The 15,145-nt window shown below is 39.0% G+C and overlaps 1 protein-coding gene across 1 annotated transcript in view; it reads right to left on the bottom strand.

The window, feature by feature from the left end:
- The window catches only part of tmem161b (transmembrane protein 161B), a 17,182-nt gene extending 12,954 nt beyond the window's left edge, over positions 1 to 4,228 (bottom strand). The window contains exon 1 of the mRNA XM_023401543.2: positions 4,020 to 4,228. Coding sequence (XP_023257311.1) covers positions 4,020 to 4,022 — 3 coding nt within the window. The 5' untranslated portion in view covers positions 4,023 to 4,228. The remainder of the gene's footprint in view (positions 1 to 4,019) is intronic.
- Positions 4,229 to 15,145: the final 10,917 nt, after the last annotated feature.

Here is a 15,145-nt window from a genome sequence, read left to right as displayed (position 1 = left end):
AACCCACCCCCTGAAGAGAACGCTAGCAGAAACACTGATAGTTCTACACGACACACCACAGGAAAGCAGATTTTCTTTGAAAATAATAATGTAGAACTTGTTGAAACTTTATCAAGACCAAGAGCTCAAACACATAATGACCTTCATTTCTCTTTAAACACATATACAGGGAAGTACACTCTGCCAAAAACAGGAGTTACTCACTTCAATGTTAGTCAAACAACATAAATTAGGCCATGTTTCATTCCTCAAAGCAATTTCCCTATTTTACCTAATGCAACTATATGTGTAACATTATAATTTTCAAAGTAAAGGCCCACAGAGTTGAAGCAAAAAGAAACACTGTGGCATCCAGAAGTCTTTCAGCCAACCTTTAAATCATTCACACCTTGATTCATGTAGATATGATGATTCTCGATCACAAGATTACCACATGACCCCAACAACTCTCATGTGGCATCATGGTACACAACATGGTATGCCTAGGATTTCCACTGCTCAGCAGAGTTTAAGATGTCTGTTACACGACTGGTGAAACTTCAAGTCTACAGTTTATGCTCAGGGTAGACCTGATGACCTTGTGCTCGTTGATATGACTATCTGCACCTTGAGGTGACTGAGCTTTGGTAACCAGAGGAGAGTTTTCTATACTCTTTCTACCAAAGCAGTTGTCCTTTTAGTATCTCTGGTTATAATAGGCCATTGCACAAAATGTTGCAAATCACTGAGTAAAACTGTTTTATGGCAGTACTGGATTTACAACATTTTGGCAGGTATTTAATCCACTAGATTAGCCATGAAATGGAATTCATATTTGGTTTTTTCATTTATGTACCGTTTCTCAATTCCATTTCCAGAAAATGTACAATATCATGATAGGTATGGTTGTGCAATTTGAATTTAATTAAAGTGTGACATAAAGATTCACAATCCAACTAAGACCCAAAATCAAAATTACAATAAATTCCTGCATTTACCTTGATATAACACATGTAATCGTAACTATTTTTTAAACACATCAGCTTTTCTAATTATAAGGGATTTAATAATCAACTACCCAACTACTGTAATCTGAGTAAATTTAGTGATGTAAATACAAAGTTCACTAAATGACTCTCTGTCTGGAACCTCTGTCACAATGTCTCACTGCCACCATGAACCCAGCAGAATGAGCAACCAGCACTCCTGTGGTAGGTACCCAAAGACTTAGCAACATAAGGAGCTCAATATCAACCCAGCACACTTAGATCAATATTCACTTAGGCTTAAGAGGCCAGAATCATTCCTATCACGCTGCGCTTTTATCCACTCACTGTAGGGTAAGGTCTGCGGCTTGGCCTATCTCTTTGGCAATCAGTAGGAATCACTGATATCTGTGCCTGCACACACTTGAGCAAAGAGAACCAATTAGCTAACTAATCCCCAATAAAATACTTTTTTTCCTTTTCCAACAACAGTCTTATGTCTGGGCTAGCACCTGGGGATGTCCCAATGAATTTACACTTGCAAACTCATCACCTGAATGTATAGTAATAAATCCTGTGGCCTTCTTTGTTTTCTCAACATGATGTTTACACATCAATAATATTAGGCTAAACAAAACTCCCTGCCCCTCAACTCTACTCAATAAAGCTTCAATTCACCCTAAAAGGGCAATTTAGAAAGCTAATTTCACTTCATCTGATGTGCGTCCTGGCGGCAATTGTAGAATCATTGGCCCATTAAGACATATGCTTTGCATAGAATGCAAAATTAATACCGTATTCAATCTTTTCAAAAAGTAAAATATCGCCTCTGCTGACATGCATATTCTTAAAATGTGTCATCTGGGGCAGTCTATCATGTAGCGCGTGCTTAGCCTATCCACACTATCGTGAACCATACCCTATGCCCTTTAGTTATTGGTCAAGTTTATAACGCTGATCAAAATGCCCCAGCTCACCATTTTACACTTTTGCAGTCTTCTACTTTTAATTTTTTACAAAGTCCCCTGTTTTGTTAGTGAAGCCTTCAGCATCTTTATTTAAGCTTTCAGCTCATTCACTTGCACTCGTTTATTTGAATATTTTACATGAAATTAGATTTTTGGCTGTACTGAGGCTAGCAGAAAATGCTAATTTAACTTCACACATATCCTACTTCCAACATAAGGCTGGACAAAAAGCAAACAATCCTCATAAAAAAACAACCCTTCACAATAGAATGTCAGATAGTAGTTTGTGTAGAAGGAGGAAGTGTATGACACCTAGACAAGAGAGGTGATGAGGCCAGTCCTGTACACTAGACCTAGATTTTGGATTGGTCATGGGGATCCCCAGTGTCACCCAGCATGAGGTAAGCTCCAAAAGCTAAAGTCAATACTTCTTCTGGAGTCACAGAGGGGAAAAGTGGGTGCCATTAATTTCGTAGTTATACTCACTAAGATATGACCCGTGACCAAACACAACCTCTCTGACTCAAGACATTTCTCCATGTGAGTAATGGTCAGGCTATATAGGTCAAAAGCACACAGCCTTAGTTTGGTGGATGGTGACCATTCTCCGTGGGGGAGCTGCAAGGATCTCAGGCCTGGGGGAAATTGAGCCAGCATGGACTCTCTTATCTTGCCCATTCCGCCTCACCCCCTCCACACAACAACCAAATGAAATCTGTAGGGGGTGGGAAGTGGGAGCTGCAGTGATAACCACCATCCATAAGAGCTCAAACACGTCACAAGCATTTAGCCATGAAACTAACTCTGAAGCAGTGAAACCCCTTATTGACCGATGCTTCCTCATTCATTCATCTTGACTACTCATGGGTGTATTTAATCCTTCTCTAGCTGTAAACTGTTCAACTATTGAGCGTTGGGCGTCCTACTCTACACTTTTTAATAGAAATATTGCAGCTGTGGCTCCAGATGGGCTTCACTTTATATCAAAATGGGCCTAATATGGCCTAATATAGTATATAGGACTAGATAGCATATAGGATGTTAGTCATTTCTGTGACATACTGTTCCTGAAATGCCCCCAACCCCTCCCGATATTGCAGAATACCAGGATGGTATTACAATAAACTGGAAATAATCATACCTTATCTGAATGTTCTACTTTGAATTGGAGTATCATTCCAAAACATAATTTCCAGATTTTTTAAAATTTTGACACTAGCGTCCTGTCCTTCTGTTGGAGAAGTTGCCCCAACAGACAATAACATTCAACAGATGTTACTCTTGATATTATCAAATGATGTGCCCGTTCAGATTCAAGAGACCAACTGTATTTTGGGCTAACTATGTGCTATATAATACAATGATACCAACATGGATGTAACCAAAACAGCCCATTCTTAGACTAGTAAATAAACACGAGTGTAATGACAAACAGCAGTTAACATCTATCAATTTCCCTCTGTAAGTTCATGATGCAAAACTTCCTGACACGTTTTATAAAACACACTGACTTGAAATTAGATTTAAATACCAGAGTGCTCAACAAATGCTTGTGACATGGTGAATATATAGCTGTTACACTAAATGAGCTTCACAGTTCCTCTGAGGGCATCCTGAGGTCAAACTGAGCTTGCCAGGTGCGTGAACACACCTTGTCTTCTCCCAAAGGTGCCCTGTTGCCAGGTGAATGACATGCTAACAGCTAAGCTGGTATGGTCCATACTAGTGTATAGCTTATCTTCAACCTCTACCCTGCAAGACATGCCACTGTTAGTACTCCCAAACAATGTATGTGAGTGAACACAACTTAAAGCAATAGCGTTAACATATTACGAACATCACTACACTGCAGTCTCTGTGCAACTAACCATAGCTAGATAGCTACACTGGTTAGCCGGCTACAAGCGCCTGCTCTGGCTAGCGAGCTAAGCTAACGTTACACTGTAATCACAGAAACAAATTGGCTGAAAACGTAAACGTGTCAGCATCGTCGCAGTGGATATCCACATAAAAAACTGATGCTGTATCAACTAAATACGACAAATAAGAGAAAGCGTTGCGTTCAGGTGCTCACTGTCACACTCACCATGTTGATGCAGTGAAACGGACTCTACCCCGACAACACTGAGCACCCCGAGTCGGAAATCAAGCGGCGAGGAGCACATAAGCCCTTCTTGCGATGATTATGCACAAAATGAAGGGGTTTCTCATTCAAATTGTCACCGTATCCTTAAAGAGATGGGTTACATCGTCAAAAAAAATCAATGGACTCAACCTCCGCTCCCAAGTATTTTCAACTGCAATAGAGGTCACGCTAAAACTCTGGGTAAGAAGGTGACTTCGGATCTGCCTGTACGCGGAGAGTAAAATACGAGGATTTACTTAGTCACAGTGTCACACTTTAAAATAAAAATATCGTCATAACACATTTAAAACGTACCTGTATACCCACTAATTCTAAATTTGATTTGAAAATGACATGAATTTTTAAAATTTTACACAGGATTAAAGAAGACCACTATAGATATGCACTAGGACCGCTGCAAGCGGAAGAGAGCGAAGAGTCACTACAACACATGACAGATCAGTAGCTGCATCAGATATCTGACAGCATACATTGTGCTTTTTGGCTGTATCGGTTTGTAAACGAATCAAACACTGCAGGCTGTCTCTTAATATTAATTAAACCTACGCTGGAGGGATCATTGTCCCTCACAGACTTTATTAATGTGGCGTTATTAGGTGATATAAAATAATTTACTGTGAGACAAGTCAGTAAAAATGCTACAGCCCAACTAACTAACTGAAACCTATTAGATAGATTCCAAAGGCATCCTATCTACCTTTAAACCTGTGCTCACAGAAAACTAACAGAAACCACTAAACAGTTACTGTTGTTTCGAGTGATTGTATGTCTCCATCTTAATAACGCACATAGGTTGCGGTGTTTTGATCAGCAGTTTTTCATGCTTATGGATTCTATACTGATAAAGAGACACTTTACTAAAGTGATACCCTAACCAGATAAAGAGGGAGGGTTTGTTTTCCCTTTATATCCTTTCTTTTTCCCCCTTTCCTTTAAGTGAGCAGGAGGTGAAAACTCAGTTAACAATGGAAAGAGCCTTCCACCTATGTGCCAATCATAATTTTGAGTTCCTGGTAGTTTTCTTCTGTACTACTATTTTGCTATACTTCTAGTTTTGTATAAGTTTTTCTGGAATTGATATATCATTTTGTGCTCTTATACTTGTAACTGAAACTAAGAGTTATTAGATTTGTTTTGCAGAACACACATTTGCATGCAAATTGAAAGAATAGATAAGAGATACTGCTGGGGTTTTAAGCACAATTAGACATAGTGCTGTCTGCATTACAGCATTATAGCACTAAATCAATGTGTTATAATTGATTCAATTAAAAAGCAACATTTCTCAAAAATAATACTTTCAATACACTGTAGGCTATTGCTAACACTCTTATATGTTTACCCAAACTTTTTAAATGCTGGACTATAGTATACTTCCAATGGAATATTTTTCTACAAAGTAAACACTTTGGGTATTTTTCCCCTCACTTCAAATGAGATTTGATTTGTTTCATAGTGCTCTAAGGTGATAAATGTGTGGAATCGCAATAACATAATCCAGAGGAATCATCTGTAAAATTCACAGTGAATGACTTTAGTGGCATTACGTGGAGTAACTCTCCTGATTAATTCAGTAAAAGGAGCCTTTTCTGTTTTGCTTTTAGCATTATTTCAGGGGTTTTTGTTCTTCACATATTGTATTTAGGTGACAGTGAGACACACCATGTGTCAAAACATAATTACATTAATTTAAAAACAAATTACAAGAATAACATAGTGTAACAGGGTGTACATTCTGTTTACAGCTTGGCTCAGGATAAAAGCTACTGTCGAACATTCAGACACAGTGTGTCTGTGCATTTTGTTTGTTTCCCCCTGTATAAACAGAGTAACATGTACATCAACATGTGGGTATATGAAGGGCTAGGCTATAGTTGCACATGCGCATATGTTGGCTAAGCCCTCCTCTCTTTTTGCAGAAATACCTACCCCACCCCCTTAATGCATCATACCAGCCCCTCATGGCACGTAGACACTCACACACATTGCAGGAGTGTGCTTCCACGCTGTCTCAATCTACTTCTCCTGCATATTTCCCTTGTTAAAAAATTAACATTCTGCCTCGAGGCCTAGGAGGTATCTCAATAAAGATTGCTGTTTACTAATGATGATGTCAGCAATGAATGCAATTAAGTTAAAGTGATGCAGGAATACACATGAGGAAAATAATTACATCAAGACACATAAAATCTTTACAAATTTTAAATCAGAATATTGTTTCACAAAAGTGGCTCTGGAGAGACAATGTTTCATATCAGTATCTGGGTTGTTCCATACATTTCACACTGATTTCCTTTTCATTTATAATTGAAGGGAGTCTCATACTGTACATTCTCCTCGTTGCATTCCATATCACACTCAGCACTATCGCTGCTGCTGTTTGAACTCTATTCTCTTTGGAGCTTGTGTTTTTTTTTTTTTTTTATTCTTTTCTTATTCAGTGTTGTCTGTTCTTTTTAGTCAAGCTTGATATTTTTAGATGAAACATAATAGGCAGGATCTTCAGTGTACTGTGAGAGTTTCACACCCCTTCCTAGTGTTTAATCCATATGACATCTCCTCCGTGCCTACTGGTTCTTTTGAGTTTCAACTCACAAGCCTTACAATATAAATAAAGATGATGAGAATATTACAGTAAAAAATCTCAGCCTAGTCAATCAAATAGACTATTGTTGAATGTCACAATTCATTTTTAATGGCAGGGCTTTTTGTGCGTGAGTGCTGGTGAGCATTATACATCGTTTCCTTCTTTTATTAATCAAACAACAGTTTGAAATGTGTGTCACTGATCTCAGCAGTATACCTCGAAGCAGAGGAGGAAAATAGAACAAAAATCCATGTCAACTCCTCACCAGTAAGACTGAAAATGGTTCAGAATGTAATTCTCTTTGGTGCAGCGCCTCCTTCTCCATTCTCTGTAATCTACAAGAATGCAAATTGCAATGCAAATGCAAATACTATTGAATAATTTATGTGTTGCATAGAGTTCCTTTACAGAAACCGGGAGCTTTTCGCTTAAATAGAGTAATGTGGCATTCGGAGCACACATTCGGTTAACCACAGAAATACACGATAAGAATTCACTGTGTAAAATTCAGTTCAACAATTTAGTAAAGGTTTTGCAGGGATCAGGATTACATATCTAAGATACAGAGTCTCTATTCCTGAATTAGATTATCTCAAATATAGTACTGTTTGTTCACTTTATTGCTGAAAGCTGGACAAAGTCAGAGTCTGGACACATCAGACAGTAGACGTCTGTTGTTGTCTTACTGGTTAAATGCTTAATTTGATGTTACATCCATGATTGTTGATTGGTGTTGCTTTGTAATTTGGCTCGCACTGACCTGATAGGAAATTTTACTGTCTTCCGTTACTGTCAGTTACAGCCAACAGCGGCTGAATTATTTTTTTCGACATTCATTTATTTCCATGTTCACTACAGCTGATATTTAAATACCTCCTACATACTGTATGTAAATGTCAATTCAAACCACTGTTGACATTAGATCCCATTCTCAGATACTGCAGTGCTTTTGCATCCAACACAGTAACAAGGCCTTTCAAGTTCAACAAGTTCAATATTTCAATCTAATTTCTGTAAATTAAATTGAAGCACAAGCAGAATCTCTTTGTCTTTTGTGTTGAGGCAGGGAAAAATTACCTCTATTACAATTAATGACATTCATATACACTTGAACACATACATTTGGCCTTTTTTTTATTTTTTATTTTTTATTTTTTATAGAAAAAGGCTTCAGTTTCTATCCGAACATGTGGCCATGTTCAGGCTTCTCCTTCAGCGGTTTTTCCATCAGGGATTGTAATTAAGCAACAGCATTCATGAGTGGGCATGCTCATTTAACCTGCGTCTGGGCTTAGACAGCTTTAGAGGGATGGAAGAACAAATCCTGGTGGAACAAGGCAATGTATGCTATAGCCAAAGTGAAAACATTGCAGACAGAATAACAACTACTCCAAAAGTTTGTATGCATGTTTTTTTTTTCTTTTACATTTTGTAGTCTGCAATGTATACTTCCTCTTCTGACTATTTTGTCTGCTGCTGATGTGTTTTACTTTGCAAAGATACTGTTATATGCTTACAGGGGACTGCAATGTTTTTTGTGACAGCTGCAGAATTGTAGGATTATATGTCAGTATTTTTATACAAAAAATGTAGTTATCCACCTATTCTGAATATTTTCAAATTTAATGTTTGAATACAAACAGATATATCAGCATCAGCATGCTTCTCTTTTATGTGTCAAATCCCTTTTAAATGTGTACTCTCATGCTTAAAAGCTGTCATTACTGTGATTACCAGGGTTAAAAATGTAAATGTGGTGCACGGTCCTTAGACAGGTGAAGCAGTAGATTTGGGATGAGGTTAGAGTCAACATAATAGTAATAATAACAATGATAATAAAAATTGATAATATTTGTGTTTTTTATAAAAATAACACAAAATCTGAAAAAAGGAGTGGAAAAATAATATGCCGCAATGCATAATGATGCCGTTCAATGCTCATTTGAATATAAAAGAGTTATGGAAATGTAATTAATTTGATGCTGTGTAAGTGATGCTGACTCAGTAATAAAATCTCAATATTAAATCATAATCATGTCCCAGCGTTTTGCTTTTGTAAACCAGGAGATCGAATCTGTTAGATGAAAAACTCGAATAAGGTTAGAATATCCCTCCAGGATATTGATATGTAATACTGAAAGTAAACTAAGATACCAGGCCTCATGTATATACTTCATATAAACACAGTATATATACACCAATTCCATCAGCAATACACTAATGGTGTTAATGTGGCTGAAGGGTGTATAGTTCACTTTTCACTTTTGCCATGTAGGACATTGTAACTTTGATGCTCTCGTGATCACGATGTATGACAGGGCCACTCAAGAATTCATGAAAAAAAGATATGACTGTAGACTTGAGTTTGAGTTGAGTTGTCTGAAGTCTGCAAAATAAATTAATTGTCTGAATGTCAGCTCAGCTAATTTTACTGTATATTATTATTTTATTCTATATTGAATTTCCTGCTCAAAAGCTCTGTCGTGTGGTGAAGTCACAGGAAAATGCCAGGTTTCTCAACACACTGCTCAGCGCCATTGCAGCAGCAGCAGATATTAATGCAGATTGTTTTTTCCCTATTCAATTGAAGACTGATTTATATCAGAATTAGGCATTAGTGTGTGTGTGTCTGTGTGTGTGTGTGTGTGTGTGTGTGTGTGTGTGTGTCTGTGTGTGTGTGTGTGTGTGTGTGTGCATACAGCAAAAGACACACTGAGAAATGAGGGCAGAGCTAGAGGGAGAGAGAGAGAGAGAGAGAGGCTCATTATAATCAGGCAATTATGCTGGCAGAATTAGAAGCGTCCTTATTTTCTCTTGTGGCAGCCTGAGTGTGGAGACGGCTTTTTAAGTGACTGCAGACTAATCCATGGATATGACTGACTATCCTGTGTTAATATGGAGCATCTGTAGTCGTGTATGACAACAAGATTTGGAAGTGAAAGCCTGTGATTTTGGCTTTTTGGAGAACCGGTGAGTCAAGCAAGGCTCCCCAGGTTGTGGGCTCTAATTTGCATTGATGAGGATTTTTTTTTTCTTCCTCTCCTGGTTGAGGTTTTGGCTCAGCGGTAGTGAGTGAGAGACGAGGGCAGTTACACACGCCTACAACTCAGGACCATGGCTGTACACAATCAATGTCTTCCAAACAGTGGTATATAATTATATTGCATGTTTTTTTTTTTGGTTGAGACATTTTATTCAATTTCATGTGGTACAGTATGTGCATTGCTGCTGTTGTTGATGTTGTGCTTAATGTGAGTAACAAAGAGTGTGAACGTGTCTATGTGCTTCATTTATGCTTTATCCCTTAAACAGTAATACATTTTTAAAGTTGATCATAAATTACAACGTCTTAAAAACATTAAAATAACTTATAAGAAAAAAAATTGGTATCAAAATGTATTTATATGATAAGAAATACTGTAAAAATATTATGATTGGTTATAAAATGTATACAAAAATAAAATGAAAGTCTCATTTTGCATCTGGTTGTGAAAATTCCTATCCAAATAAATACACTTTTGTCATTACTGAGTCATGATTTGAAACATATGTGACTGTGCACCAATGGCACATTCACGCTAAAGACTTTGACCTCAGGTCAAGGGTGCTTGACCAGCATTTGACTCTTGACCTCTAATATATGTCTTATCAACTCACTTGTTAATGTGTATCGATCATCCCTCCCTTGAGACCGAAAGGTTGACACATTATTTTCAGACCTTTTTATAATATGAGATTTCATCTTTTTTTCTCAGTTTATATACACCTGCAAAGCTGCAGAAGCTAAATGACTCTCCATTTTTTATCATTATAAAACAATCTTCATATTACAAAAAATTATATAAATTTTGTGCATTGTATATTTTTAAGACAAATAGTACAGATGAAAAGCTGACTTTTAATGTCCGTCTTGAGGACAGACCACACATCTCCCTCCCCCTTTCCACTTACAAAAAATGTTGAATTGTGTATGGAATTTGGCAAGAGGGATTGTCTACATGTGTGTTGGGGTGGAGGGGCGGGGGTTTAAGATGAACAGTGGAATGACAACTCCCTGAAAGTTCTCAGGGAAGTGCTTGTGTCTGGCCATGGAGCAGGCAGCTGATTTGGGATAGGGTGTTAGCATAACAAAGGGCCTGAGCCTGTGAACTTGGGGCACCTTTCGACCCTGGCGCTCTGGGGATGAATAGTCTCTGGGCCTCCCCATAGAGCACCCCCATGGCTATCCTGATCGTGGCTAAATTGTTAATCAGGGTAATTTAATATAGTTTTCAATATGCCTCATCTCTCATTGGGAAAGCATTCACCGCCTTCTCACCTTCCCGCCTAAAAAAAGGCCCCCCTTTTCAAACAGGCGAGACAGGCAGCTGCAGGTCTTATAGGCTTCTCAATTGAAATGTTCGAACATCCATGACATCAGCTTGCGCGTGTGTGTTGCATTTGTGTTTGCATGTGTGTATATGTGCACTGGTATGAGCCACTCCTCTGTCTACTACACTATTCATACACGAGTAAATCTGGAGCCTGAACACGCAAACACTGAAATACATAGAGTTAGTGAATGAAGTATGAAGTTAGTATGTGCATGTAGGTGAGAGAGAAGACAATGGCAGAGATAACATCTGTAATGCACAATTTTACTGTACTGTTCCTGGCTGCTGGGACAACTGCCACCTTCATTTTCACCAAGTGCAATGTCATATATTTACTTTGACCTGTGCTCAGAAAACGGGAAAATGAGGCAGTGTCTTTAAGCTCTGACATGACAGACAATCTCTGGCACTTTTCCTCTCTAACCTGGATCAGAGTGAGGTCACTGGGAGCAGTAACTCTCGGTCTTAGGACAGGTGACGTCAGGTCTCCTGATGGCAGTGTCCAGCAGCTGAGGTGAGTCATCAGACTCTGGGCCCTAGTTCTAGGTAGTGTGAGTTGGAAACACCCACCCACCCACACCCGCACACACACACACACACACACACACACACACACACGCATACACTCACACACATGAATGCTCACAAGGCCTGGGTCCTGACTCTACTGTCTATAAATACATACTGTAATCGAGGATGACTCAGACACTTCATGGCTCTCTGTGGGGAGGCAGAAGATGGAGAGGGGAGGACAAGGAGCCTGTAGGAACACTGGAAGAAAGCTTGCAAGACCCTGTGTTTAGTGTGTACATTTTAGATCCAAGCTTGGTGGTTGTAGAAAATGGAGGACAAACAACATGAAGTGAGTTTTCTCACATGATATTTTGAAATGGGTGACACTTACAGATTAAGAATGCAACATGGCAGTCGGTTATTATGAGCACGTTACTGAAACCAAGTTTTTTTTTAAAAAAGCATAAAAACATCCTAAAAATGTGTTGCACATGATTCATTTGATCTCTATTTACAGCTTTGTAATTACAAAACCACTATATAATGCTTAATTATCTGCTTCATTAAATATGAATTGGATTTTTTATTTTTCATTTATTTTTTTGGTGTTGATACATCTACAGACTGTTCCCAAAATGTGACAGCCAACACGGACAGGGTGCTAATAGATGATATATCAATATAATAGATGATACAATAATAGTAACCAATTTTGAATTATGGCATGTTTTGGCTGATTTATTTATACCAAATATCTCCACTCCACCAAAGAATTATCACCTTTTTTTGTTACTGATATTTGTTCACAACCCTGTGTTTTAAAACTACTCTTTTCCTGATCGGGTAACCAGTGTTGGCATGTGGACAATAGAACAGCGTATTGATGGCAGAGTGCACACACGTATGTGCAAACACTAGCTAATTAGCATAACACCTAGCCATGAGCAGGCCATGTGCTAAAACAGACACTCTGAGGAGTCTCAGGCCAACAGACCGTGTTCCCTTGTGGGCCATTGAATAAAAGTGGCCTGCTCTTGTGTACTCTGTCTAAGGCTGTATGTTAATTTTTACGCTCTGTGACTAGATGATAATTTATGCCTAAATCACCAGACTGCACCCCCAAACCCCAAATCCAGACATGCGTCTATGGGAACCGAGGACCCTAAGTCAACATAACACCAGACATATTCACGTCACCCGCATCAAGACAAATCTATTTAGTTAACCAAAGTAAAACAAATACATTTTAACCACAGATTGCTTTATTCTTTGGCATCAACACTTACTACAGCAATCTTCTCCAGGACATTTGTACACTAAATTAACAGCATTTACCTCATGGTTTATTGTGTTGATTAATCTATTTTACCAAATAAGAAAATTGTACTACTTTTTCTCATTATATCTATAAAGTACAGCTTCCCTTTATTTCTCCTCTGAAAGTCACACAGTCACCTACAGCTACGTAGATGCCTTTGGTCCCAAGTTTCGAAGTTTGGATGTCACAGTGTTTGTTGTGCTGCTAGTATGACAGGAAATAGAATTTATCAACATGGAAACAAAGGTATTATAGGCCCCTGGGGGGACAGGGTCTAACTGGGGTCAGGACTGTGGGGCCTTGTCTAGACGGCCTGCTTTTGTGGTTGCAGGGTTTCAGCCTCTATCTCACCCTTTCAAAAGGAGAACTTGACTCGTGTGTAGCTGCCATGGGACTCAGAGACAAGGAGGGACACATGGAGAGATGAACTGACGAGACAGTCGGACAGCAATGGAAGTAGTAATTTATTAGTAGGGAGACTGATTATTTCAATATTTTAGGGTGATAAACCATAGGGGATTTTGAAATTGCATTTTATGTGTCCTTTTTGATTTGTACAGTGGCTCATTCTAATCCTGTCAATTTCTTTTAATTATTAAGTTTTCTTTTTCACAGCATGGGGTTCACCACAAAAAGAACCTGGCTGACTTCAGGTCTTTTATCAAGGCTTAACTTCCTTCTTAACTTCTGCGTGGGTGCGTCACTCCGAACTGTTCCTAATACAGAAAATATCTATTCATAAGGAGTTAAAAACCAACCAATGACAATTCCAATACGCAGACACACCAAAACACCCATTAAATGCCAAATTCAAATCAATCCCTCTTACTTTCTTAGCTGCCGTCTCAGTGTATGTGGAGGGTGCAGGGTGCTGCTGCGGGGCATGGAATAATTGAAAGGCTGTAGAAGAATACTGCTTGTTTAAACCAACCAGCAGGCAGTGAGGGCATGATGGGAAAACAAAGCCGGAGCCCCAGGAGTGGGTGACACGACATCACTAATGGCGGAGCAGAGAAGAACACTGCCTCTGTTTTGTTACCCTTAGTCCCTTGTGACAACCAGCAGGTTGAAGATACTACACAGTACAATTCAAGAATTTAAATCTGAAGTTTGCACAGCTGAACTGAGTTGGTTCACCAGGATCTAACAGGACTCTCCTGGGTGCTGGTGCCAGAGATATTTTCTTTATATTATGGAAACACAGTGTATTGCCAAGCATGTGTGCAATTCAAAAATCCGTATAAAATGTGATTAATTTGTATTTTGTTGCCATGATGGTTTCATAAGTGTTGGTGTAAATTGAATTCTATATTTTCATCGTTGATATTTTTCAAGTTGACACAAATGTATGATATAAGGACACATATGGATTCATTTGCTTCTGCACATATAACAGAACCTCTTTATTATCCTCACTTCCATCCTCATACAGTAACTATACACTGTAAATGTAGCTGTGACCAGTAAGTGGGTAGGTGAGAGCACAGATTGTAGAGAGTGCAAATAACCTATTCTATTTAAGCAATATTGAAAATCTGTGATGTTCCCTGAGACCCTTCCATTTCACACATCTGTTTTTTTTTCTTCCTATGGATGGTAGTTTGACACTATATCTCAGAGGTATAAGCTACAGCAGCTGTGAATTCCCTCAAAGCAAATCACAAGGCATGTCTTTCTCTTATTGACCCACATAAGGAATTCCCGCCCACCACCTCCAAGACGGCAGCTCATTTTAGCCAGCAATAAATATCATGTTACATATCAATAAACCCATCAGAGAGGAGGGTAGAAATAGCATGGAGGAAAAGGGGTTGGATTGAAAGGGGGGATGGCTGTGGGGAATGAGAGAGGGCAGAGGTGGGAGAATGGACAGAGAGAGAGAAAGAGAGAGGGAGCTACAAGAAAGTGAAGGCTGCTGCTCGTCTGTTTCGGCCCTGTGGTCTCGTGCCTCCTGGGATAGCCGAATACTCTGTCAAGATCCCACACTTCAAAATCAATCACTCTCGACTGGGCACAAAGACAAAGACACACACATGTGCGCGCTCACTCACGCGACCAAGCGCACATTCACACAACATCTTACAGGCAATGTCTTCTGTCCTTGTCTTGCTTCAACAAGGCAACCTCGGCATGTCACGGCAGTGTGTGATTGCGGGCCGTTGTGATGTGATGTGATGATTATAGAGGAAGAGGAGAGGACGTCAGATCACCAACATTCCCCAAACTTAAGAGGACACACTGAGATACTATTGGGCTATATTACCTGTTCCATGAG

This window comes from Seriola lalandi, unplaced genomic scaffold, assembly GCF_002814215.2.
Source record: "Seriola lalandi dorsalis isolate HSWRI2012SDOR001 ecotype SW California unplaced genomic scaffold, Sedor1 jcf7180002053690, whole genome shotgun sequence".
NCBI classification, from domain to species: Eukaryota; Metazoa; Chordata; class Actinopteri; order Carangiformes; family Carangidae; genus Seriola; species Seriola lalandi.
This window is presented reverse-complemented; position numbering and strand designations above follow the sequence as displayed.